At 37.3% G+C, this 27,970-nt stretch overlaps 1 protein-coding gene across 2 annotated transcripts; it reads left to right on the forward strand.

Moving 5' to 3' along the window:
* Positions 1-264: 264 nt before the first annotated feature.
* Positions 265-27,970, forward strand: LOC137436212 (chorion-specific transcription factor GCMb-like). Of its 2 annotated transcripts, none has more exons than XM_068129942.2 (6): positions 265-302; positions 471-571; positions 682-931; positions 25,602-25,714; positions 26,175-26,306; positions 26,587-27,970. In XM_068129942.2, exons 2-6 carry the CDS (start codon positions 488-490, stop codon positions 27,433-27,435), a joined length of 1,428 nt encoding a protein of 475 aa, XP_067986043.1. In that variant the 5' UTR covers positions 265-302; positions 471-487; the 3' UTR covers positions 27,436-27,970. The 2 variants fall into 2 exon arrangements, with proteins under 2 accessions (XP_067986043.1, XP_067986044.1); XM_068129943.2 differs by lacking the exon at positions 265-302 and adding an exon at positions 317-364.

The raw sequence follows: 27,970 nt of genomic DNA on the forward strand, positions 1-27,970 counted from the left end.
GAAATCCGTCTAGTCTAAGTATTAATAATAATGAACGCGGCATTTTCTTGTACTCCAGCGAGCTACCTGTGCCATATTTTGCCATTTCCGTAGAGGTGTGCAGTCTTCCACACCAAGGTGCATGGTTCACGTCCACTGAAAGCTCCTGTGCTGTCACCCCGTGTTCAGGTGGGGGAGGGATCATGAGTGCTGGGGGCGTGTCGTGGGAGGACCATTACACGTCTGTCCGGGATGTGCCCTTGGCCTCACCTGTAGAGTGCTCTCTTCTGATAACTAGCCCAGGGCTACGAGGAAACACTCGTGTGAGTATGTTATTCCTCCATGTACTCTATTGACGGCATCATTATTCCATCACGATCTTGATGTAAATATTATAATTGCATGTGTGTGTACATGCTTTTTCCCCATCTCAAATATCATGTTTTTTTTAATGTCCATCTAAATTGTATATGCCCATGATGCCTGCACAGGGACAGGTTGTCACGGAATGGCACAGCACAAGGTTTCCGAGACCGTCACCTCTACGTCCTCCCAAGTACAGTGGGACATTAACGACATCAAGCTTCCACAGGTCAGTTCGGGTGGATCTTTAACGTATCCCTATCCATTTGTAGTTTGTGACACACACGTGGTCGCAGGTACTGTCCGCGGGTGGTGACCATAAATCCTGTTGTTGCGCAGAACGTCCCGTTTGAGGCATTCAAAGAGTGGCCGAACGGCTATGCGCGCACGGTCTACAACATGAACGACAAGAACGCGCTGAAACACCAGAGCGGGTGGGCCATGCGCAACACCAACAACCACAACTGCTTCATCCTCAAGAAATCGTGCCTTGGGGTCGCGGTGTGCAGCAAGGGCTGCATGCTCCCGGATGGACGGCACTTGTACCTGCGCCCTGCAATCTGCGAGAAAGCGAGGCAAAAGCAGCAGAGTGAGAACCTTACCCTCCACACCACGACCCTCACGACCACTTACAAAAAAAATTGTGAACCATTTCCTGCAAATACGCTTTGCATTTCGAATATTGCATGTTCAAATGTTTCATGTACCTGGACGCTTCATGGGTGCATTTACCTGACACGAGGCACACACTTCAAAGTTGTCGAACGACATACGCTACAAGATAGTCCATGACAAACTAATTGTTTTGTTTTTTTAAATTATAAGGACAATATGTAGGTTTTGCAAGAAATTATTTTTCATGTATATTATTTCTGTGTTCGACCATTGTCATTCTCTATATTCCTTACATATTTGACTGTATTCCTTACATATCGCTATATTCCTTACATGTTCCTTACATATTCCTGACATATTCCTATATGTAATCGCTATATTCCTTACATATTCCTTACTTATTGGACTAGTGTCGTTCACTATATTGTCGTATTGTTGGATAAATCTCGTTCGTTTGAATACCTTACATATTTCTCAGACACCCGAAAAGTAGTTTGTGCTTTCTAGCATGCAAATATGTACATAGCAACCCCACCTCCAGGACGAGGCTCAGGTCTATCATACCGGAGGAGGGAGTAACCTGGGAGAGATACCAAGGAATCAGAGACATCATGAAGGATACATACATACAACGTATGTATAATACATACATACAACGTTGTGGCATACAACGTATGTATAATATCCACAGATACTTTAACTGTCCCATTTATTGCCACCTTTTTGTCGGGTTGGCCGGCACCATTTTTGGCCCAACTCTTTCATGAAATGGCTGGCCTGGCCTGATGTTCGACAGAATGAGGCAGAAATAGGTAACTCGCCTACTCATTGCGAAGACGCCATGGCATATTTTCAATGTCGACAAACTAATCCTAGCAGATGGGATGCCCGGTTTCATGTCTATCTGATGGACACCGCATACATTGATGTATCACCATGCGTGTGAAACATCAGCGTGACAGGTCAACATTGGAACCTGGGCTAAACAGGTCAAGGTCGGCTATCCTGTAAGAATATATAAATCTGGCACAGGTCAAGAACTGTGTATGGGGAACATTTGCTAGCAATGATTTAATTGGTGCCCTAACTATGATGTCACAATTGGATGTGTCATGAACGCTTTTATCAGATCAATCCAAAACTTTCTGTTGGTGATCTGCAATGAATCAGTCATGTCATAGTTATCATTAAAAATTTATCCATGGTTAAGTGCTCCTATGTTAAAAGTTTTGTGTCAATCGGTTAAGCGGTTGCAGAGAAAACGAGTTTCAAATTGAACAAACCTGAAAAGTGCTGCGAACCAAAAACAAAAAATGGAACAAAAACAATAATAAATGAAAGAATATGGATAAATATCTTCAATATCATCATCCTAAAATATGCAATTTGGTGTATGTCTGTCTGTCTATCTCTGACGATTTTTGACCGAGATACATTCCGTTGTTACTTATTCAATCTCAACCAGACTTCACATGGAGACGAAGGGTCATACGATGAAGGTTGTAGCGATTAACTTCTCCCCCACCTCAAGGGAGTTTTCCCCGCAAAGGGGGTTGCGTGTTGAGGTGCATATCCGTGTTAAGATAGCTATATTGTGGCATTTTTCCAAGGCCACTTCTAATAACAAACGTAACAACTAGATGGTATTCATGGAATACTTACCCTGCGCAGTCAACTTATTGCGAGCCAACTCTCCTGTTTTTTTAACATTGTTTTTCTTTGATCCAATATGGCGGTCAGACCACGTGAGCGATGACATCAATTTATATTCTCCAATAGAATTGTTGCATAGATCACTCAATAAATTTAAAACTGATCAGACTAAGCGTTGTCCCTGTCGAATTATGACGTCATAATTATGGCACCAATGACGTCATCGTTAACAACACCTATTCCCCATATGGAGTTCTTTACAATGAGCCATGTTTCAATTTTTTCCATGCAGCGGTTTTGGAGATATAGAGGTGCAACATTTTTTGGTTTTTCCAAGATGGCGCCTGTACCACATGACCTATGACGTCATGATTATCATTAAAATATTTGAAAGGAGGAGGCGCTCCTATGGTGAAAATTTCGTGTCCATCAGACCAACAGTTGCTGAAAAAAATTTAATAATGATCGGATAAGTGTTGTACTTGTCGAATTATGACGTCATAACGAAGGCACCGATGAAATCATCATGAACATATCTTATTCCCCATGGGGAGTACTTGACAATGAGCCAGGTCTCAATTTTTTTTATGGAGTGGTTTCAGAGATATAGAGGTGCGAAGTTTTTCCAAGATGGCGCCTGTACCACGTGACCTATGACGTCGTAATCATTAAAATATTCTACAGGACGAGGCCCTCCTATGGTGAAAATTTCATGTCAATCGGACCAACGGTTGCTGAGAAAACGAATTTTTAAAATGCAGACACGTACGGCACACGGCACACATTCGTACGTAACTGAATGCTTAACCCCGCTTTTCGCTTCGGGAGCACAGGGTAACAACACCAAATATAATAGCATAATATTAATGTTATTACAAAAAAATATTAATACTAATACTATCCCGTCTCTCCAAGGGGTTTTTCCTCCTTGAACAAACAGCGTGGTAATGTGTATAAACAGCTTATTGGGCCGTTTCCGTGGGTTGTCAACCCCTTTGCTATGACACTCCAAATTGAGTTCAGGTGCATCCAATTTCCTTTGATGATCCTTGAAATGTCTCTACAACTTGAATGGAGTCCACCTGTGGCCATTTCAAATGATTGGACATGACTTAGAAAGAAAAACACCGTTCTATATAAACCCCACAGTTGACAGTGCATCTCAGAGCAGAGACTCTACCACAAAGTCCAAGGAACTGTTCATAGAACTTTGAGATATAATTGTGAAGAGGCATAGATATGGGGAAGGGTATAAAACAATTTCTAGAATGTTGAAAATTCCAAAAGCACAGTGAACTCCATCATTAGGAAATGGAAAGAATACGGAACTACCCAGACTCTTCCTAGAGCTGGCCGTCCGACAAAACTAAGCAACTGGGCAAGAAGGACCTTGGCCAGGGAGGTGACCAAGACCCAAATGACCACTCTCACAGAACTACAGAGTTTATTGGCTTAGATGGGAGAACCTGCCGGCAGGACAACAATCTCTGCAGCACTTCACAAATCTAGGCTTTATGGGAGAGTGGCCAGACAGAAGCCACTCCTGAGAAAAAGGCACATGACAGCATTCCTGGGTTTGCAAAAGGCACATGAAAGACTCTGAGAGCATGAAGGAAAAGATTCTGTCATCTGTTGAGGCAAAAATTGAACTTTTTGGCCAGAATGCAAAGTGCTACGTCTGGCAGAAACTGAGCACAGCTCATCACTCATCTAACACCATCCCTACAATGAAGCATGGTGTTGGCAGCATCATGCTATGGGGATGCTTTTCAACTGCAGGGACTGCAGGACTTGGAAGGATAGAGGGAACAATGAATGGAGCCAAATACAGGCAAATCCTTGAGGAGAACCTGCTTCAGAGTGCAAAAGACCTTTGATCACAGCAAAAACGTACGTTCCAAGAGGACCATGACCCCAAGCACACAGCCAAAACAACACTCGAATGGCTTCAGAACAAGAACGCAAAAGTCCTTGAGTGGCCCAGCCAAAACCCATACCTGAATCCCATTGAGAATCTGTGGAAAGACTTGAAGATTGCTGTTCACCGACGCTCCCCATCCAACTTGACAGAGCTTGAGCAAATCTGCAAGGAAGAATGGGAGAAACTCCCCAAATCCAAATGTGCAAAGCTGATACAGACATACCCAAGAAGACTCCAAGCTGTAATTGCTGCCAAAGGCACTTCTATAAAGGATTGACTCAGGGGGTTTGAATACTTATGTAAACTAGATGGTATTCATAGAATACTTACCCTGCGCAGTCAACTTGGTGCAAGCCAACTCTTCTGTGTTTGGAGGGGTTTTTTTTCTTTGATATAATATGGCTGCCAGACATTGTGAGCGATTACATCATAAATTAATATTCTCTAATATAATTGAAGACCATAGAATTATAAACAGGCTAAGTCACATTTTAGTCATTTCGAGAAAAACGTGAAAAATATTTTGAAAAACGTGGAAAACGTGAAAAACGGGGAAAAATAAAATAAAATGTGACTTAGCCTGGTTATAATTCTATGGTCTTCAATTGTTGCTTAGATCACTATCAATAAATTTCAAACTGATCAGACTAAGCGTTGTCCCTGTCGTCATAATTAAGCCACCAATGAGGTCGTCGTTAACAACACTTATTCCCCATTGGGAGTACTTGACAATGAGCCATGTTTCAATTATTTCCATGGAGCGGTTTCAGAGATATAGAGGTGCGAAGTTTTTCTAAGATGGCATCCATACCACATGACCTATGACATCATAATTATGAATAAAAAAAATTATGCAGGCGGAGGCACTCATATGGTAAACATTTGTATCAATCGGACCAACGGTTGCTGAGAAAATGAATTTCAAAAATGCAGGTACGCACGTACGCAACAGAATGCCTAACCCTGCTCTTCGCTTCGCGAGCGCAGGGTAATGAGATATTTCTGTATTTCATTTTAAAATTATTTGTAAAAAATTCTATACAAAATCCACTTTGACATTATGGGGCATTATGTGTAGATGAGTGATGAAAAATCTCACTTTAATCCATTTTAAATTTAGGCTGTAACACAACAAAATGTGAAAAAAGTCAAGGGGTGTGAATACTTTCTGAAGGCACTGTATGTACACACATTCATATATATATATATATATATATATATATATATATATATATATATATATATATATATATATATATACACACTACCGGTCAAAAGTTTTAGAACACCTCAGTTTTTCCAGTTTTTATTGAAATTTAAGCAATTCAAGTCCAGTGAATAACCTGAAATGGTACAAAACAACAACAACAACATGCATTTTAAGGCCATTTTCCCTGCTAGAGCGGGGGTTAGCCGTAAGTTAGGTACAAAGGTAAGCAGTAAACTGCTCGAGGTTAACAAAAAAGTTTAGGTTTGCAAAAACGGGAAAATAATGTAAATTGCACAGTTATATTGTAAAAAAGGCCTTCTTCAGGAAACAAGTAATGGGTTAACAACTTACAGCTAGCTGTTCTGCAGCAATGTAAGTAAATTAAGCATTGAAAGTTGATGCAAACAATTCCTACAGGTGTCCGAACCTCTGCTGATTACTTGATTACAAACCGCTTGTCTGTATAAAAGCAGTATTGGAACAGACTGTTATTACACCCTCTGAAGCATTATTTAGACAATATTGCACTGCAGGAAGTAGTATATTGCTATCATAATGGCGAGAAAAAGGCAATTAACAAAGGAAGACAGACAGACCATTATAACCCTTAAAAGTGTAGGTCTTTCCTTAAGATAAATTGCAAAGAAAGCCAAGGTGTCAGTGAGTACAGTTTCCTACGCCATCAAAAGGCACTTGGAAACTGGAGGAAACTCTGACAGGAAGAGGTCTGGCAGACCCAAAGCCACAACAGCATCAGAAGACAAGTTTCTGAGAGTCAACAGCTTGCGTGATAGGCAGCTCAGAGGACAACAGCTTCAAGCACAGCTTAACACTGGTCGAAGTGTTAAGGCCTAGAGCTGGCCGCCCGGCCAAACTGAGCAATCTGGGGAGAAGGGCCTTGGTAATAGAGGTGACCTAGAACCTGATGGTCACTCTGGCTGAGCTCCAGAGATCCTGTGTGGAGATGGGAGAAACTTCCAGAAGGACAACCATCACTGCAACACTCCACCGATCTGGGCTTTATGGCAGAGGACCGAGGAAGCAGGGAATTAGCCTCCGTGTTTTGATAGTAATATCCTTTTCGAAATAATGATAACCTAACGTTAATATTATAGTAAATATAATCATAACACTAATCCCTTCGTAGTGACTGCAAACTTACTGGAAGTTAAAATATATCAGTTTTGTGTCCGTTATGTCATTATGTCTATGATGGCATGTGTGCATCACTGCACACTAATTTTATTTTTTTTGCACTTTTTACAAACTCCAGTTATATTTGTGCATTTTCACACACCACCTTTGTAAATTTAACTTTTGTGATTTTCACATGTGTGTACCACTGCCTCTGCACTTTACATGTACAATCTTTTGTGAATTTTACACGTGTGTACCATTGCCGATGCACTTTACATGTACAATCTTTTGTGAATTTTACACGTGTTCTGCACGTAGCTTGAGTATTCTGCATGTATTTACTGCATTTATCACGTGTGACATGTGTGAATGGGACACAGTTACAATGTGACTTGTACGAACCAGCGCAATCTTCTTCATCTTTTGCACCACTTTGTTTTTCTCGTCTTGCCTCATCTTATTATGGGCTTTTGAAAAACATGTTCCCCTTTCGTTTGCGCATATTCCAGGATCGTCTTTCACTGTGGTGAGCATTTATTTATACGTATCGATTACAGTGGACCTTCATTGATAGTTATCGGTGTTCTGCAACTCAAGGAAATTATCGACACAAAATATTGAATATTACTGCAAGTTGAGCGGTAATCAGCAATCTGTGGCCTGACATAAACCTCAATCGATGACCTTATCGAAACTGTACTTTATCTCAACAGCACTTTGAAATAATTTTAACTGAATTTAATAAAGACAAATCTTTTACGAGGATATTTAATCTTTCGTCGGAATGGACATGCACCTGTTTTTTTATATTTTTTCACTTCTGTGTATTGGAACGTTTTAGGATGAAAGTGACTGGTTGAGAAGAGTGATGGAAATGAATGTAGAAGGAAGTAGAGGACGGGGAAGACCGAGAAAGACTTGGCTAAAGATGGTGGAAGAAGAAATGCGGGCAAGGGGGTTAACAAGGAGAGATGCAGAAAATAGGGCAAAATGGAGAAGATTGTCATGGGGACCGCAAGGCTAACCCCCGCTCTAGCAGGGAAAATGGCCTTAAAATGCATGTTGTTGTTGTTGTTGTTGTTTTGTATTGGAACGTTCTGTGGAACCGTCGAGTGGAATATATACTGAAACACAAAAGAAACTTACCACCTTTGAAACCTTTAAATATCAACAATAACACTGCGTGTAGTAAATGTGTGAACTTATTTGTGGACAATGGTGTCCTCACTGTCAGACAAAACGGTCACGGATGGTCACTTGAACCTTCAATGGTCACTTCATAGCACAGCTGTTGAACAGCCGTTTTGACTGTCAGTGATTAGCCAAGGGGTATGGGATGGTTTTAATGAGCTGCACGTGATGTCTTGATATTGGCTTTAAAAAGGCCAGTGCAAAATGGGCATTTCAATCAACATGCCACGATTGTCAAGGGATCAACGGCAGCGTGCCCTGCGCATGCTGCAAGGCGGACTGAGCTACCGTGAGGTGGCACGTCGCCTTGGCTGTTCACACCAGACGATATCGGCCCTGGTGGACAGAGACACCCTCCACAACTCTGCAGATGACAGACCTCGATCAGGGAGGCCAAGAGTCACCACTGCAAGGCAGGACAGGCAGATGGTCCGAAGTCACCTGCGGGATCAATTCCGTCCAGCATCCCGCACTGCGGCAGAAACTCCGGGGCATGCAAACCCACGGATCTCCAATGATACTGCACGAAGACGACTGCATGACTATGGTCTGACTGCCAGAAGACCATACAGAGGACCCGTGATGACGGCTGCCCATCCCCGCAACCGACAGAGATTGTGCCAGCAGCATCAGCGGTGGACCTTGGCGCAGTGGAACGAGGTCGCTTTCAGCGATGAGTCAAGGTTCTGTGTGGACAGTCCTGATGGGGGTGAGCGTGTCTGGAGAAGAACTGGCGAGCGATATGCCGATTGTTGCGTGCGTCAAGCCAACAGGTGGGGTGGCCCAAGTGTGATGGTGTGGGCCGCCATATCAGGCCGGTACAGGACGCCACTGGTGGTTGTGGATGGGAATCTTAACGCCCAGCGGTATGTGGATAACATCCTGCGACCTCATCTGCTGCCATTCCTGCTAGACCACCCAGAACTGAGAACCTTTCAGCATGACAACGCTCGTCCCCATGCTGCTCGCTTTTCCACTGCATTTCTCCAAGGCGAGAACATCAACACCATGCAGTGGCCTGCGCTCTCCCCTGACCTGAATCCCATAGAGCACCTGTGGGATGAGCTTGGGAGACGCGTAGTTGGCAGGGCCAGGACATGGGCAGAGCTGCTTCAGACATTGAGGACTGAGTGGGACAGAATCCAGCAGCAATCCATCCAAAGACTGGTAGGCAGTATACGCCGACGATGCACTGCCTGTATCCAAAACAATGGTGGCCACACATGCTATTGAAAGGGGACTGACATTGCACCCTGTGCTGTTCTGTACTGTAGAACAAACCTCACGGTAGCTCAGTCCGCCTTGCAGCATGCCCAGGGCATGCTGCCGTTGATCCCTTGACAATCGTGGCATGTTGATTGAAATGCCCATTTTGCACTGGCCTTTTTAAAGCAAATATCAAGACATCACATGCAGCTCATTAAAATCATCCCGTACCCCTTGGCTAATCACTGACAGTCAAAACGGCTGTTCAACAGCTGTGCTATGAAGTGACCATTGAAGGTTCAAGTGACCATCCGTGACCGTTTTGTCTGACAGTGAGGACACTGTTGTCCACAAATAAGTTCACACATTTACTACACGCAGTGTTATTGTTGATATTTAAAGGTTTCAAAGGTGGTAAGTTTCTTTTGCGTTTCAGTATATATATAGAATAAAACAGTGGAATAAAAGTGGAATAAAATAAACAAATAAACGAGTGGAATATAAATAAATAATAACAGTTAAACACTAAATGCACATACGAACAGTTAAACACTAAACACACATATGAACAGTTCAACACTAAATGCACACACAAACAGTTAAACACTAAATGCACACATGAACAGTTAAATACAAAATGCACACACGAACAGTTAAACACTAAATACACATATGAACAGTTCAACACTAAATGCACACACGAACAGTTAAACACTAAATGCACACACAAACAGTTAAACACTAAATGCACACATGAACAGTTAAATACAAAATGCACACACGAACAGTTAAACACTAAATGCACACATGAACAGTTAAATACAAAATGCACACACGAACAGTTAAACACTAAATGCACACATGAACAGTTAAATACAAAATGCACACACAAACAGTTAAATACTAAATGCACACACGAACAGTTAAACACTAAATGCACACATGAACAGTTAAATACTAAATGCACACACGAACAGTTAAATACTAAATGCACACACGAACAGTTAAATACTAAATGCACACACGAACAGTTAAATACTAAATGCACACATGAACAGTTGAATACTAAATGCACACACGAACAGTTAAACACTAAATGCACACATGAACAGTTAAACACTAAATACACATATGAACAGTTCAACACTAAATGCACACACGAACAGTTAAACACTAAATGCACACACAAACAGTTAAACACTAAATGCACACATGAACAGTTAAATACAAAATGCACACACGAACAGTTAAACACTAAATGCACACATGAACAGTTAAATACAAAATGCACACACAAACAGTTAAACACTAAATGCACACATGAACAGTTAAATACTAAATGCACACACGAACAGTTAAACACTAAATGCACACATGAACAGTTAAATACTAAATGCACACACGAACAGTTAAATACTAAATGCACACACGAACAGTTAAATACTAAATGTACACACGAACAGTTAAATAATAAATGCACACACGAACAGTTAAATACTAAAGGCACACACGAACAGTTCAACAATAAATGCACACACGAACAGTTCAACACTAAATGCACACACGAACAGTTAAACACTAAATGCACACATGAACAGTTAAACACTAAATGCACACATGAACAGTTAAATACTAAATGCACACACGAACAGTTAAACACTAAATGCACACATGAACAGTTAAACACTAAATGCACACATGAACAGTTAAATACTAAATGCACACACGAACAGTTAAACACTAAATGCACACACAAACAGTTCAACAATAAATGCACACACGAACAGTTAAACACTAAATGCACACATGAACAGTTAAACACTAAATGCACACACGAACAGTTCAACAATAAATGCACACACGAACAGTTAAACACTAAATGCACACATGAACAGTTAAACACTAAATGCACACATGAACAGTTAAACACTAAATGCACACATGAACAGTTAAATACTAAATGCACACACGAACAGTTAAACACTAAATGCACACATGAACAGTTAAACACTAAATGCACACACGAACAATTTGTAATATATAAATAAATAATAAAATAAATAAAATAAACGAGTCGAATAAAACACCTGTGAGGTGTTTTTAATTTTGTGGTGGTGAGGTGTTTTTAATTTTGTGGTGGTGAGGTGTTTTTAATTTCTTGGTATGTACAATATGTATGCATATATACATACATATTGTACATACGAGGAATTTAATTTTTGTCAGAAGATTTGCAGCTCAGGATTCATATTAGTAAAAGGTACCTTGTTACCTTGTGCTACCTTTTACGAATAAAAGTATATTTTGCAGTATTTGATTAACAAAAGTTCAAGTAAACAACGAAATAACGAAAAAATTAACGAAACTCTTTAAAAGCATTTTCACATTTAAATTGAACGATCATTGTTATTCTATTCTACTGTGTCAGACTGATAGCGTGTGCACAAACAAGCTCGTTGTATATATGCAAGTAATGCAGCATATCATGTTTATTACACGCAGTAATTGCAAAGTACAGTACATAGGTTCCAGTTACCGCATTTAATGCTGCCCTGTGCCATGTAATACCATCTAATACCGCGTTTCACAGCGATGAAACGTGTTTATTTCGTTCACCTCGTTTTTTGATGTCAACATCTTGTTACCTCCGCCACCAAAGGTGGATGGAGGTTATGTTTTCACCCCTGTTTGTCTGTCTGTCCGTTTGTGAACAAAATATCTCAAAAAGTTGTGGACGGATTCGGATGAAATTGGGCAGAGATGTATCGTATGTGACAAGGACGAAATTATTAGATTTTGGTGAAGATCCGGATTCGGATCCGACTACTAGAATTTTTTAGGTGATTCTTCACCTTTGGGAGATCGGGCCAAAAACGATACATAGCCTGATATCTCAAAAAGTTATGGATGGATTCGGACGAAACTTGGTGGACAGATTAAGTGTCTGACAAGGATGATTCGATTTTGGTGAAGATCTGAATATGGATTCGGATATGATAATTATTTAATTTTAAAAGTTATTCTTCACCATTGGGAGATTGGGCCAAAAACGATACATGGCAAGATATCTCAAAAAGTTATGGATGGATTTGGACGAAACTTGTTGGACAGTTGGGTGTGTGACAAGGAAGAACCGATTCGATTTTGGTGAGGATCCGGATCCGGCTAGTAGAATTTTAAAGTGATTTTTCACCATTGAGTGATATGGCCAACCAGGTGGAGGTATGTATGCTCTCTACTGAGTGCCGTTCTCGTTTTGTAAGTGATTCTTCGCCATTGAGTGATCGGGTGAAAAGCGATATATATATAACAGTTCAAAAAGTTATGGACGAGGTATGACAAAGCTTGGTGAATGAGTTGTTTAGGTGACAAGAATAAGCCGATTCGATTTTGGTTCAGGTCCGAATCCAGATCCGGCCTATCAGTGGATACAAAGCATAAACTGGGCAGCCTGGCGGAGGTGTGCGCTCCACCGAGTGTCGTTCTCGTTTATATATTATAAATGGCAGTAAAAATAAAATGAGTAACAATAATACAAAATTATTATTACTCTTTTATGTATGGACAGTTGAAATGTTTGCACACACCTCTGAGCAGTCTAGCCTGGGTTTGAACGTTGACCCAGCTATGAACTGGCACTGGTATTCCGCAGGCCTTTTTTTGAGGCATCAATTTGAGCGCCATCTGTCAGAAGGACGTTAAGCTGAAGGACACATATGCCAGCATTGGTCGTGGTGGACCTGAATGTGTCTTTCACAAAGAGTAGGCGAATTATCGCCGGCACCCTGGTCAAATTCGAATTTGTGCCTGAAGTGCAGGGATAAAGTAATGTGCTCTTCTTGTGTATCTTTTCTCACCAGCTTACACCGCTTGTTATCTGACAGTGTGGTTTTTCTCAGAGCAGGAGCTTCTACACAATAAACAAATTCATGCACTTTGGTTATTCACATGTTTCATGTGAACGGATCTTCGGCTCTGAAAAGCAGCTTAGGCGAGTGAAAGAAGAAGCAATTGAGGGTGATGTGGTTTCGACTGATATGGAAACAGATAAACACTGAACGCACACGCAAACAGTTAAACACTAAACGCACAACATGAACACTCGAATACAATGCACACACAAACAGTTAAACACTAAATGCACATACGAACAGTTAAACACTAAACGAACATACGAACAGTTAAACACTAAATGCACACACAAACAGTTAAACACGAAACGAACATACGAACAGTTAAACACTAAATGCACACACAAACAGTTAAACACTAAAGACATATACGAACAGTTAAACACTAAATGCACACACAAACAGTTAAACACTAAACGCACAACATGAACACTCGAATACAATGCACACACAAACAGTTAAACACTAAATGCACACACAAACAGTTAAACACTAAATGCACACACAAACAGTTAAACACTAAACGAACATACGAACAGTTAAACACTAAATGCACACACAAAGAGTTAAACACTAAACACACATACGAACAATTAAACACTAAATGCACACACAAACAGTTAAACACTAAACACACATACGAACAGTTAAACACTAAATGCACACACAAACAGTAAAACACTAAACACACATACGAACAGTTAAACACTAAATGCACACACAAACAGTGAAACACTAAACACACATACGAACAGTTAAACACTAAATGCACACACAAACAGTAAAACACTAAAGACACATACGAACAGTTAAACACTAAATGCACACACAAACAGTTAAACACTAAACGAACATACGAACAGTTAAACACTGAATGCACACAGAAACAGTTAAACACTAAACACACATACGAACAGTTAAACACTAAATGCACACACAAACAGTTAAACACTAAACGAACATACGAACAGTTAAACACTAAACACACATACGAACAGTTAAACACTAAACGCACACACGAACAGTTAAACACTAAATGCACACACGAACAGTTAAACACTAAATAGTAAATACACATACGAACAGTTAAACACTAAATGCACACACGAACAGTTAAACACTAAATGCACACATGAACAGTTAAACAGTAAATAGTAAATACACATACGAACAGTTAAACACTAAATGCACACACAAACAGTTAAACACTAAATGCACACACAAACAGTTCAACACTAAATGCACACATGAACAGTTAAACACTAAATACACATACGAACAGTTAAACACTAAATGCACACACAAACAGTTCAACACTAAATGCACACATGAACAGTTAAACACTAAATGCACACACGAACAGTTAAACACTAAATGCACACACGAACAGTTAAACACCAAATGTGCACACGGACAGTTCAACACTAAATGCACACATGAACAATTAAACACTAAATGCACATACGAACAGTTAAACACTAAATGCACACACAAACAGTTTAACACTAAATGCACACACGAACAGTTAAAACATTAAATGCACACATGAACAGTTAAATACTAAATGCACACATGAACAATTCAACACTAAACACACATATGAACAGTTAAACACTAAACACACATATGAACAGTTAAACACTAAATGCACACACAAACAGTTAAACACTAAATGCACACACAAACAGTTAAACACTAAATGCACACACGACCAGTTCAACACTAAATGCACACACGAACAGTTCAACACTAAATGCACACACGAACAGTTAAACACTGAAGGCACACATGAACACTCCAATTCAAAGCACACACAAACAGCTAAACACTAAATTAAACAGCTTTGATTAATTAAACTTAAACAGATGCGAACAATTAAACACTGAATGTACACATGAGTCAAACACTGAACTGAATACAAACATGAACAGTCACACACTGAACACAAACACGAACAGTCAAACACTGAACACAAACAGGAACAGTCAAACACTGAACGCACACATGAGCAGACAAGAGAATGCCCATGCATGAGAATGAAATGGGAGAATTAAAGAAAAATATTATTTATTATTGACATTGCACAACAACAATGTTCTCTTCCAACGGATTCAGTATGTTTTATATGTTAATATTATACTGTATGTTTTCAATATTTTACAATACATATGGATTCATAATTCTTAAATATACGAAGTGCTGAAACATTTCATTTAAAAAAAAAATCACGTACATTTTAATACTTCATTAAAATAAAAAATCATGTCCATTTAAATATTACAATATAATTAAAAATCATCGACATTTTAATATTTAATTAAAATAAAAATCATCTACATTTTAATATTACAATATAATTAAAATTCATCTACATTTAAATATTTCATTAAAATAAAAAATCATGTATATTTTAATTTTACAATATAAGTAAAAATCATGTACATCTAATATTTCATTTAAATAAAAAATCATGTACATTTTAATATTTCAATATAATTAAAAATCATGTACATTTTAATATTTCATTAAAATAAAAAATCATGTACATTTTAATATTACAATATAATTAAAATCATGTACATTTAATATTTCATTTAAATAAAAAAAATCATGTACATTTTAATATTTCAATATAATTCAAAATCATCGACATTTTAATATTCCATTAAAATTAAAAATCATGTACATTTTAATATTACAATATAATTAAAAATCATGTACATTTTAATATTTCATTTAAATAAAAAATCATGTACATTTTAATATCTCAATATAATAAAAAATCATCAACATTTTAATATTTCATTAAAATAAATCATGTACATTTTAATATTACAATATAATTAAAATCCTGTACATTTAATATTTCATTTAAATAAAAAAAATCATGTACATTTTAATATTTCAATATAATTAAAAATCATCAACATTTTAATATTCCATTAAAATTAAAAATCATGTACATTTTAATATTTCATTAAAATTAAAAAATCATGTACATTTTAATATTTCATTAAAATTAAAAAATCATGTACATTTTAATATTACAATATAATAAAAATCATGTGCATTTTAAGATTACAATATAATTAAAAATCATGTACATTTTAATATTACAATATAATAAAAAATCATGTACATTTTAATACGACAATATAATGAAAAATCATGTACATTTTAATATTACACTATAATAAAAAAAATCATGTACATTTTAATATTACAATATAATTAAAAATCATGTACATTTTAATATTACACTATAATAAAAAAAATCATGTACATTTTAATATTACAATATAATTAAAAATCATGTACATTTTAATATTACAATATAAAAAAAAAAATCATGTACATTTTAATATTACAATATAATAAAAAATCATGTACATTTTAATATTACAATATAATTAAAAATCATCGACATTTTAATATTTCATGAAAATAAAAATCATCTACATTTTAATATTACAATATAATTAAAATTCATCTTCATCTAAATATTTCATTAAAATAAAAAATCATGTACATTTTAATATTTCAATATAATTAAAAATCATCATTTTAATATTCCATTAAAATAAAAAATCATGTACATTTTAATATTTCATTAAAATAAAAAATCATGTACATTTTAATATTACAATATAATTAAAATCATGTACATTTAATATTTCATTTAAATTTTAAAAATCATGTACATTTTAATATTTCAATATAATTAAAAATCATCAACATTTTAATATTCCATTAAAATTAAAAATCATGTACATTTTAATATTACAATATAATTAAAAATCATGTACATTTTAATATTTCATTTAAATAAAAAATCATGTACATTTTAATATTTCAATATAATTAAAAATCATCAACATTTTAATATTCCATTAAAATAAAAAATCATGTACATTTTAATATTACAATATAATTAAAAATCATGTACATTTTAATATTACAATATAATTAAAAATCATGTACATTTTAATGTTACAATATAATAAAAAATCTTGTACATTTTAATACGACAATATAATGAAAAATCATGTACATTTTAATATTACAATATAATAAAAAATCATGTACATTTTAATATTACAATATAATTAAAAATCATCGACATTTTAATATTTCATGAAAATAAAAATCATCTACATTTTAATATTACAATATCATTAAAATTCATCTTCATTTAAATATTTCATTAAAATAAAAAATCATGTACATTTTAATATTTCAATATAATTAAAAATCATCAACATTTTAATATTCCATTAAAATAAAAAATCATGTACATTTTAATATTTCATTAAAATAAAAAATCATGTACATTTTAATATTACAATATAATTAAAATCATGTACATTTAATATTTCATTTAAATTTAAAAAATCATGTACATTTTAATATTTCAATATAATAAAAAATCATCAACATTTTAATATTCCATTAAAATTAAAAATCATGTACATTTTAATATTACAATATAATTAAAAATCATGTACATTTTAATATTTCATTTAAATAAAAAATCATGTACATTTTTATATTTCAATATAATTAAAAATCATCAACATTTTAATATTCCATTAAAATAAAAAATCATGTACATTTTAATATTACAATATAATTAAAAATCATGTACATTTTAATATTACAATATAATTAAAAATCATGTACATTTTAATGTTACAATATAATAAAAAATCATGTACTTTTTAATACGACAATATAATGAAAAATCATGTACATTTTAATATTACAATATAATAAAAAATCATGTACATTTTAATATTACAACATAATAAAAAATCATGTACATTTTAATATTACAATATAATAAAAAATCATGTCCATTTTAATATTACAATATAATAAAAAATCATGTACATTTTAATATTATAATATAATTAAAAATCATGTCCATTTTAATATTACAATATAATAAAAAAATCATGTATATTTTAATATTACAATATAATAAAAAATCATGGACATTTTAATTTTACAATATAATTGAAAATCGTGTACATTTTAATATTACAATATAATTAAAAATAATGTACATTTTAATATTACAATATAATTAAAAATCATGTACATTTTAATATTACAATATAATAAAAAATCATGTACATTTTAATATTACAATATAATTAAAAATCATGTACATTTTAATATTACAATATAATAAAAAATCATGTACATTTTAATATTACAATATAATAAAAAATCATGTACATTTTAATATTACAATATAATTAAAAAATCATGTACATTTTAATTTTACAATATAATTAAAAATCATGCACATTTTAATTTTACAATATAATTAAAAATCATGTACATTTTAATATTACAATATAATAAAAATATCATGTACATTTTAATATTACAATATAATTAAAAATCATGTACATTTTAATATTACAATATAATAAAAAATCATGTACATTTTAATATTACAATATAATTAAAAATCATGTACATTTTAATTTTACAATATAATTAAAAATCATGTACATTTTAATATTTCATTAAAATAAAAAAATCATGTACATTTTAATATTTCATTAAAATTAAAAAATCATGTACATTTTATTATTACAATATAATTAAAAATCAATTTAATATTTTATATTCACTTTAGACAAAGACTCACTGAACACTGAACGTACACATGAGTCAAACTTCCCACATACGGGAAGTTAAATAGGCAAGGAAAAACGAGCTCAAGTGAAAGTGTTTCATCAGATAGGTATAATGAATGAATGAATGAATGTACAACTTTTCTGCTTTTTCTTCTTCAAGTGATCATAATATACAGTTTTATGCCTTCCATAAATTATGCTTTATTAGCGCTGAGGAAGCGCCTCTAGCGAATGACTTCCAGCCAGTGTAACGCGAATTCCTGTCACAGGAATTCTGAGATCATATAAGTGTGACGTGGCAGTTCCTGATTGGTTCGTGTTGGGGAACCCCTTCTCGCTGCCGACGTGACGTAAATTCGCGCACGCGCACTGGTGAAGCGCGAGATTCGGCCCAAGGTTCTTATTATTATTATTATTTTTGTATACAAGATCGAGGCTCGAACCATGATCGAGGCTCGAAATTCCATGCCCGAACCTCAGCGCAATCCAAGAGGATTCACTTGTTATAAGTCATTATATACTTTAAACACAAAACAAACTAATTGTTTTCATCCAAGGATCTGGAACAATCATGATCAATGATTACAAACTTTTCGTTATCGCCAATAACTTATTTAACTCCTGTTGTCATGAAATGATAACCTGACGAAGCGAAGATCACAGCCCTGATTGTCCTGCAAGAGGAAACGGTTAGTAATGATTAATTAATTTACTGTGAGAATAGTGGTTAAATGCAGTTGTAATTCATTATATGGAGTCAACAGAACATTGATATTGCTAACTGCCATGGGAGTTAGCAATATCTGACAGGATAAACTGACATTTTGGATAACCAAACGTTATGTTAACAACCAAAACGTTAGTTTTTTTTTCCTTGCTTCCCATGGTGCTTAGCACACGCATCGATCAATGTTCTGTCTATTCAATCTATTGTCCTTCCTACCTGCCCATCGACGTGGACCAACCCTAGCCTTCACGTAAACTAGTTACCCTCGCCTGAAGAGAGGGTATTGCATTTGAGTTTGGCAAAAACTTTTTGGCAAAAACTTTTACTTGGCAAAAAAAAAAAAAAATTGCAAGTATGTTGATCAGTCCTGTGTGTTTGTGTATTTGTGTGTGTATGTGTGTGTGTGTGTGTGTGTGTGTGTTTGTGTGTGTGTGTGTTTGTGTGTTTGTCCGTCCGCTCACTTATACTTGCCTACAGGTCACAATTTTAAACCGATCTTCACGAAACTTCACCAAATGGTAGAGTTCGTGGTCCGACAAAATCCTATATTTTTTTGAGGTCAAAGGTCAAAAGGTCAACATAGGCCAAAGGTCCACCACTTTTTTCGAATTTCTAAAATCCTCAATTTTAATCCGATTGACTTGAAATTTGAATAGGATTTATATAATCGGCTAACTGAATTCAACCACCAACTACTTTTGAGATCAGCTTCGGCCAAAAGGTCAACATAGGCCAAAGGTCAACCAGTATTTTCAAATTTCTAAAATCCTCAATTTTCATCCGATTGACTTGAAATTTGAAAAGGATTTACATATCTGCTAACTGAATTCAACCACCAACTATTTTTGAGGTCAACATAGGCCAAAAGGTCAACATAGGCCAAATTTCTAAAATTGTCAATTTTCATCTGGTTAACTTAAACTTTGAAGACGATTTGCATATCAGGTCACTGAATTCTACCACAAATTATTTTTGAGGTCAAAAGGATGCTCTACTGAGTGCCATTCTACTTTGTTCTGTTTTGTCAAGTGTCGCTCTATGAGTGATTTTTCATTTGTTACTTGCCGGAAAAGATTCCGGCAAGTATGTTGGTTGGTTGGTTTGTTACTTGCCGGAAAAGATTCCGGCAAGTATGTTGATCGGTTGGTTTGTTACTTACCGGAAAAGATTCCGGCAAGTATGTTGATCGGTTGGTTTGTTACTTGCCGGAAAAGATTCCGGCAAGTATGTTGATCTATTCGTTTGTCTTTTTGCAGCACTACGTCTACACCGTTGCACGTAGAATCGCCAAACTTTGCACACGTATTTGTCTTGCTCTCTAATATACTGTGCCCAAATGATGACGTCATCGGTCGCGTGGTTCGGCCGCCATCTTGGAAAAACTTTGCGCCTCTATATCTCCGAAAGTGCTGAACAGAAAAAATTGAGACATGGCTCATTGTAAAGAACTCTCCATATGATGATGTCATAGGTGCCTCCATTATGACGTCATAATTCGACAAGTAGAAAACTTCATCCGATCAAGATGAAATTTCTTGAGCATAATCTAGTAATTAAATTAGTTTAGAAAACAAAATGATGACGTCATCGGTCACGTGGTTCGGCCGCCATATTTGTCCAAAATGGCCAATAAAAAAAGTATATTCTGGCAGGTCCTCGGTCTCTGACCGATTTTTCATTACTTGCCGGAAAAGATTCCGGCAAGTATGTTGATCTGTTCGTTACTTGCCGGAAAAATTTTTCCGGCAAGTATGTTGATCTGTTCGTTTGTCTGTCTGTTTGTCTGTCTGTCTGTCTGTCTGTCTGTCTGTCTGTTTGCAGCACTGCGTCTACACCGTTGCACGGCGAATCGCCAAACTTTGCACACATATTGGTCTTGCCCTGGAATAGACTGTGCCCAATTGATGACGTCATCGGTGACGTGGTTCGGCCGCCATCTTGGAAAAACTGAAAAACCTTGCACCTCTATATCTCCGAAAGTACTGAACAGAAAAAATTGAGACATGGCTCATTGTAAAGAACTCTCCATGGGGAATAAAATATGTAAATGATGACGTCATCAGTCACGTGGTTCGGTCGCCATCTTGGAAAAACGGCAAAACGTTGCGCCACTATATCTCCAAAAGTGCTGAACAGAAAAAATTGAGACATGGCTCATTGTAAAGAACTCTCCATGGGGAATAAAATATGTTAATGATGACGTCATATGTCACGTGGTCGGCCGCCATCTTGGAAAAACGGCAAAACTTTGCACCACTATATCTCCAAAAGTGCTGAACAGAAAAAATTGAGACATGGCTCATTGTAAAGAACTCTCCATGGGGAATAAAATATGTTAATGATGACGTCATCAGTCGCGTGGTCGGCCGCCATCTTGGAAAAACCGAAAAACCTAGCACCTCCATATCTCCGAAAGTGCTGAATAGAAAAAATTGAGACATGGCTCATTGTCAAGAACTCTCCATGTGGAATAAAATATGTTAATGATGACGTCATCGGTCACGTGGTGCGGCCGCCATCTTGGAAAAACGGGAAAAAAATTCACCTCCATATCTCCGAAAGTGCTGAATAGAAAAAATTGAGACATGGCTCATTGGAAAGAACTCTCCAGGGGGAATAAAATAAGTTAATGATGACGTCATCGGTCACGTGGTTCGGCCGCCATCTTGGAAAATCCGAAAAACGTTGCACCTCTATCTCCAAAAGTGCTGAACAGAAAAAATTGAGACATGGCTCATTGGAAAGAACTCTCCAGGGGGAATAAAATATGTTAATGATGTCGTCATCGGTCACGTGGTTCGGCCGCCATCTTGGAAAATCCGAAAAACGTTGCACCTCTATCTCCAAAAGTGCTGAACAGAAAAAATTGAGACATGGCTCATTGTAAAGAACTCTCCGTGGGGAATAAAATATGTTAATGATGATGTCATCGGTCAGGTGGTTCAGCCGCCATATTTGTCCTAAATGGCCGATAAAAAAGTAAATTCCGGCAAGTCCTCGGTCTCTGACCGATTTTTCATTACTTGCCGGAAAAATTTTTCCGGCAAGTATGTTGATCTGTTCGTTTGTCTGTCTGTTTGTCTGTCTGTCTGTCTGTCTGTCTGTCTGTCTGTTTGCAGCACTGCGTCTACACCGTTGCACGGCGAATTGCCAAACTTTGCACACATATTGGTCTTGCCCTGGAATAGACTGTGCCCAATTGATGACGTCATCGGTGACGTGGTTCGGCCGCCATCTTGGAAAAACTGAAAAACCTTGCACCTCTATATCTCCGAAAGTACTGAACAGAAAAAATTGAGACATGGCTCATTGTAAAGAACTCTCCATGGGGAATAAAATATGTAAATGATGACGTCATCAGTCACGTGGTTCGGTCGCCATCTTGGAAAAACGGCAAAACGTTGTGCCACTATATCTCCAAAAGTGCTGAACAGAAAAAATTGAGACATGGCTCATTGTAAAGAACTCTCCATGGGGAATAAAATATGTTAATGATGACGTCATATGTCACGTGGTCGGCCGCCATCTTGGAAAAACGGCAAAACTTTGCACCACTATATCTCCAAAAGTGCTGAACAGAAAAAATTGAGACATGGCTCATTGTAAAGAACTCTCCATGGGGAATAAAATATGTTAATGATGACGTCATCAGTCGCGTGGTCGGCCGCCATCTTGGAAAAACCGAAAAACCTAGCACCTCCATATCTCCGAAAGTGCTGAATAGAAAAAATTGAGACATGGCTCATTGTCAAGAACTCTCCATGTGGAATAAAATATGTAAATGATGACGTCATCAGTCACGTGGTTCGGTCGCCATCTTGGAAAAACGGCAAAACGTTGTGCCACTATATCTCCAAAAGTGCTGAACAGAAAAAATTGAGACATGGCTCATTGTAAAGAACTCTCCATGGGGAATAAAATATGTTAATGATGACGTCATATGTCACGTGGTCGGCCGCCATCTTGGAAAAACGGCAAAACTTTGCACCACTATATCTCCAAAAGTGCTGAACAGAAAAAATTGAGACATGGCTCATTGTAAAGAACTCTCCATGGGGAATAAAATATGTTAATGATGACGTCATCAGTCGCGTGGTCGGCCGCCATCTTGGAAAAACCGAAAAACCTAGCACCTCCATATCTCCGAAAGTGCTGAATAGAAAAAATTGAGACATGGCTCATTGTCAAGAACTCTCCATGTGGAATAAAATATGTTAATGATGACGTCATCGGTCACGTGGTGCGGCCGCCATCTTGGAAAAACGGGAAAAAAATTCACCTCCATATCTCCGAAAGTGCTGAATAGAAAAAATTGAGACATGGCTCATTGGAAAGAACTCTCCAGGGGGAATAAAATAAGTTAATGATGACGTCATCGGTCACGTGGTTCGGCCGCCATCTTGGAAAATCCGAAAAACGTTGCACCTCTATCTCCAAAAGTGCTGAACAGAAAAAATTGAGACATGGCTCATTGGAAAGAACTCTCCAGGGGGAATAAAATATGTTAATGATGTCGTCATCGGTCACGTGGTTCGGCCGCCATCTTGGAAAATCCGAAAAACGTTGCACCTCTATCTCCAAAAGTGCTGAACAGAAAAAATTGAGACATGGCTCATTGTAAAGAACTCTCCGTGGGGAATAAAATATGTTAATGATGATGTCATCGGTCAGGTGGTTCAGCCGCCATATTTGTCCTAAATGGCCGATAAAAAAGTAAATTCCGGCAAGTCCTCGGTCTCTGACCGATTTTTCATTTGTCTGTTTGTCTGTTTGTCTGTTTGTCTGTTTGCAGCACTACGTCTACACCGTTGCACGTAGAATCACCAAACTTTGCACACGTATTTGTCTTGCCCTCTAATATACTGTGCCCAAATGATGACGTCATCGGTCACGTGGTTCGGCCGCCATCTTGGAAAAACCGAAAAATTTTGCACCTCGATATCTCAAAGTGCTGAACAGAAAAAATTGAGACATGGCTCATTGTAAAGAACTCTCCATGGGGAATAAAATGTGTTAATGATGACGTCATCGGTCACGTGGTTCGGCCGCCATCTTGGAAAAAACGAAAATTTTTGCACCTCCATATCTCCGAAAGTCCTGAACAGAAAAAATTGAGACATGGCTCATTGTAAAGAACTCTCCATGCGGAATAAAATATGCTAATGATGACGTCATCAGTCACGTGGTTCGGCCGCCATCTTGGAAAAACCGAAAATTTTTGCACCTCCATATCTCAAAGTCCTGAACAGAAAAAATTGAGACATGGCTCATTGTAAAGAACTCTCCATGAGGAATAAAATATGTTAATGATGACGTCATCAGTCACGTGGTTCGGCCGCCATCTTGGGAAAACCGAAAAACTTTGCACCACTATATCTCCAAAAGTGCTGAACAGAAAAAATTGAGACATGGCTCATTGTAAAGAACTCTCCATGGCGAATAAAATATGTTAATGATGAAGTCATCAGTCACGTGGTTCGGCCGCCATCTTGGAAAAAACGAAAAACTTTGCACCTCCATATCTCCGAAAGCACTGAATAGAAAAAATTGAGACATGGCTCATTGTAAATAACTCTTCATGGGGAATAAAATATGTTAATGATGATTTAATAGGTGCCTCCATTATGACGTCATAATTTGACAAGTACAAAACTTCATCCGATCAAGATGAAATTTCAGAGCATAATCTAGGAATAAATTATTTTAGAAAAAAAATAATTATGATGTCATCGGCCACGTGGTTCGGCCGCCATATTTGTTTCAACACAAAAGCCTTAAAAACCACTGAAAATACGTCCTGGTGAGGGTTTGCAATCTCTGATTGCTCTTTCTTGTTTTATCTTGTAAAATGAATTATATTTTGTGTATAAACATAGTGCTTGAAACACATTTCTAAATTGATGATCAGTTGATCACATTCCTCTTATTAAGACTCATGACAAATACAAATGTCTTAGAGCACGTGACTGCTAACTCCAATCTGAGTGTGTGTGTGTCATAATCCTCATTACCCTCCTCCCCCCCCCCCCCCCCCAAGAGAAATCTTGCCCAAATTGCGGCTCCACTCTCCAGATCCTCCCGTGCCGTGGTCACAGCGGGTATCCAGTCACCAATTTCTGGCGTCAAGATGGCCGAGCGATCTTCTTCCAGGCATGCATTCTTTATGTGCTTCACATCATGTCCCACACTGTGTATGTCCCTCCCACACCTTTCATGTGTCTTGCACCTCATATTATGTCCTGCAGCTTGTGTGTATGAAGTGTCCAGCACCTCATTTATGTCCCACTACTTGTGTCTCTGCAATGATTTCAACTGTAAAAAGTGCATTTTTGAATTTAAACTTTTCATCTTAGGGGTTGAGGCAAAATCTTTGACCTTGTGTGCCCTTCACTAAATGATATATACATGCCACTCCCAATATTATTTTCCTTCTCTCCCCACTCCTGCCACAATCCCTAACCTTCTCATGTCATCCATGCTTCTCTTCCTTTTTTCAAATTACATTTTCTTAAATGAAGGTTAGAGGACACAAAGTCGATAAAAATTTTTTTGTCAATACAAGGATACATTTTGAAGAAAAAAAATATTCCCCCAATGTAAACCTTGGCAGGCAAAGGGGACACATGACCACCCTCGCCCAGAGAGCAAGGCCGAGGCGGAAATTCGTCGCAACTCAATCAAACGTCAGAGTACAGGATCTGCAGGCTTGGAGGGGAAAAAGCGACGCTTGGACAACTCTGTGGTGGGTGGTGCCTCCATATCCTTTCATGCCCACCTCACCTTCATTCCGTTGTACAAACCAACTCTGAATCCTCCCACACCTCGATATCTCAAACCTCATCTCTATTTCTCTCTGCAACTCTATGCAATTCTGAAACTGAATATATTCTCACATTTTCTGTCTGTCCTTCCCCTCCCATAACACTTCATTTCTGTCATTGTTTTTGAAAATCATAAAATGCATAAAGTTCAGTAAAAGTTAGTGTGATTGCTGTTATTAATATGATAATGTATCTTTGCAGATGAATGTACAGGAGAGCAGGCATGGAAGTGGGATGATCTTCAACCCTATGCCATTTTCCATGGATTACGGAGCAGGATCTTGTCCCGTTTATAACAAAATGTACTCGGAGCGCATCAAAGAGGAGTGGGATGGAGTTCTTGGTGGACCACTTCCTGGACCTCCATCATTAACCCATAGCGACCTGTACCCCGTACCCTTGTTCTCCGCACCAACTTTCCCAACTGCAATAAGGGACACAGACATCTCTCAGGAAAAAGGGGTCACTGTGGGGCCTTATGGCAGCTTCTCTGCACCTCCGTTTGAGCTGAACAAGGGCAAGGAGTGGAAGGGTTCATTCACCCATTGCCCCACCAACCACGACCCCACGGTGGATGCCTCTGGTTATACAGGTTACCAACATGGTTTTTCAGGTCACGCCCATTACGATGAAAATATTCAACAATTGTCTGCAAGCCAAATGGACAACTCGTACGGCCGCGCGCACTTCTTGGACGGTAGCGCAAGCAGTGCACGTAATGCCCAAGCTTTGGAGACTGTGATCACAACGACCACCAAAGTGTCATACCACGCACATCGACCTAATATTGGGAAGAGAGATGAAGCGACTTGTGCTAATGGGGGACACAGCAACCCAAGCTCTGCAGTGATGGGGGTTCGTCGCTGTCAGCCTGAATACTTTTCGCCTCCAACTGCTCAATTGTACTCCGAGCTGGTATTCCAGGATCCGCTGCTACCTTACTCAGGAGCTTTCCCTGCACAAGGTCACCACGGTGTGGTCAGACGGGACACGGCATATGGAGTTCCAGCGTATCCAAACCTGTACCCTTATGAACAACGTGCTTTGTAAACCTTCAGCTGAGCAACAACAAATTCATTGCAGGTTTAGTTTTCAATTAATATTATTATTCGGCTTCCAATGGCTTTCCCACTGGAAGCCTATTGTTCTTGTAAATATTATTATTATTATTATTTTTATTTTAGTCAAGAACAGACGTGTATGTAGCAGTGACAAATGTATTTTCCAAAACTGTCTTACCGATTAACTTCACAAGCTCGCACAACTTGCTTTTCATCTTTGATGAAACTACACCTTCTGTGTCTTTGTAAACACGATAACCTTGTTCCTGTCCACCAAAGCAAAATATTTAGTAGTTCCTTTGTCAGCTAATAATGCGAGATAAATGTGTAGATATATTATCACTGTGTTTATTTCTATGTTGTCATAACTTTAGAATGTCATGTGCAAATACATTACATTTTCACCGATGTACATTCTTGTAGAGGAAAGGCAGCAAGTGTTCCACTCCATTCACTAACAGGTGGGGGAGAAGGTGAAGGGCAAACCTATTGCTCAACGATAATTAAATGCAAGGGTCCTTTAA

The sequence above is a fragment of the Myxine glutinosa genome, chromosome 11, assembly GCF_964187855.1.
Source record: "Myxine glutinosa chromosome 11, kmMyxGlut1.1, whole genome shotgun sequence".
Lineage (NCBI taxonomy): Eukaryota > Metazoa > Chordata > Myxini > Myxiniformes > Myxinidae > Myxine > Myxine glutinosa.

Bases quoted from the DNA above. Each gene is read 5' to 3' on its own strand.
- LOC137436212 (XM_068129942.2), top strand. From the start codon at position 488: ATGGCACAGCACAAGGTTTCCGAGACCGTCACCTCTACGTCCTCCCAA. The intron at 572-681 runs GTCAGTTCGGGT...GTTGTTGCGCAG, and splicing joins ACGACATCAAGCTTCCACAG to AACGTCCCGTTTGAGGCATT. The intron at 26,307-26,586 runs GTGGGTGGTGCC...GTATCTTTGCAG, and splicing joins GACGCTTGGACAACTCTGTG to ATGAATGTACAGGAGAGCAG.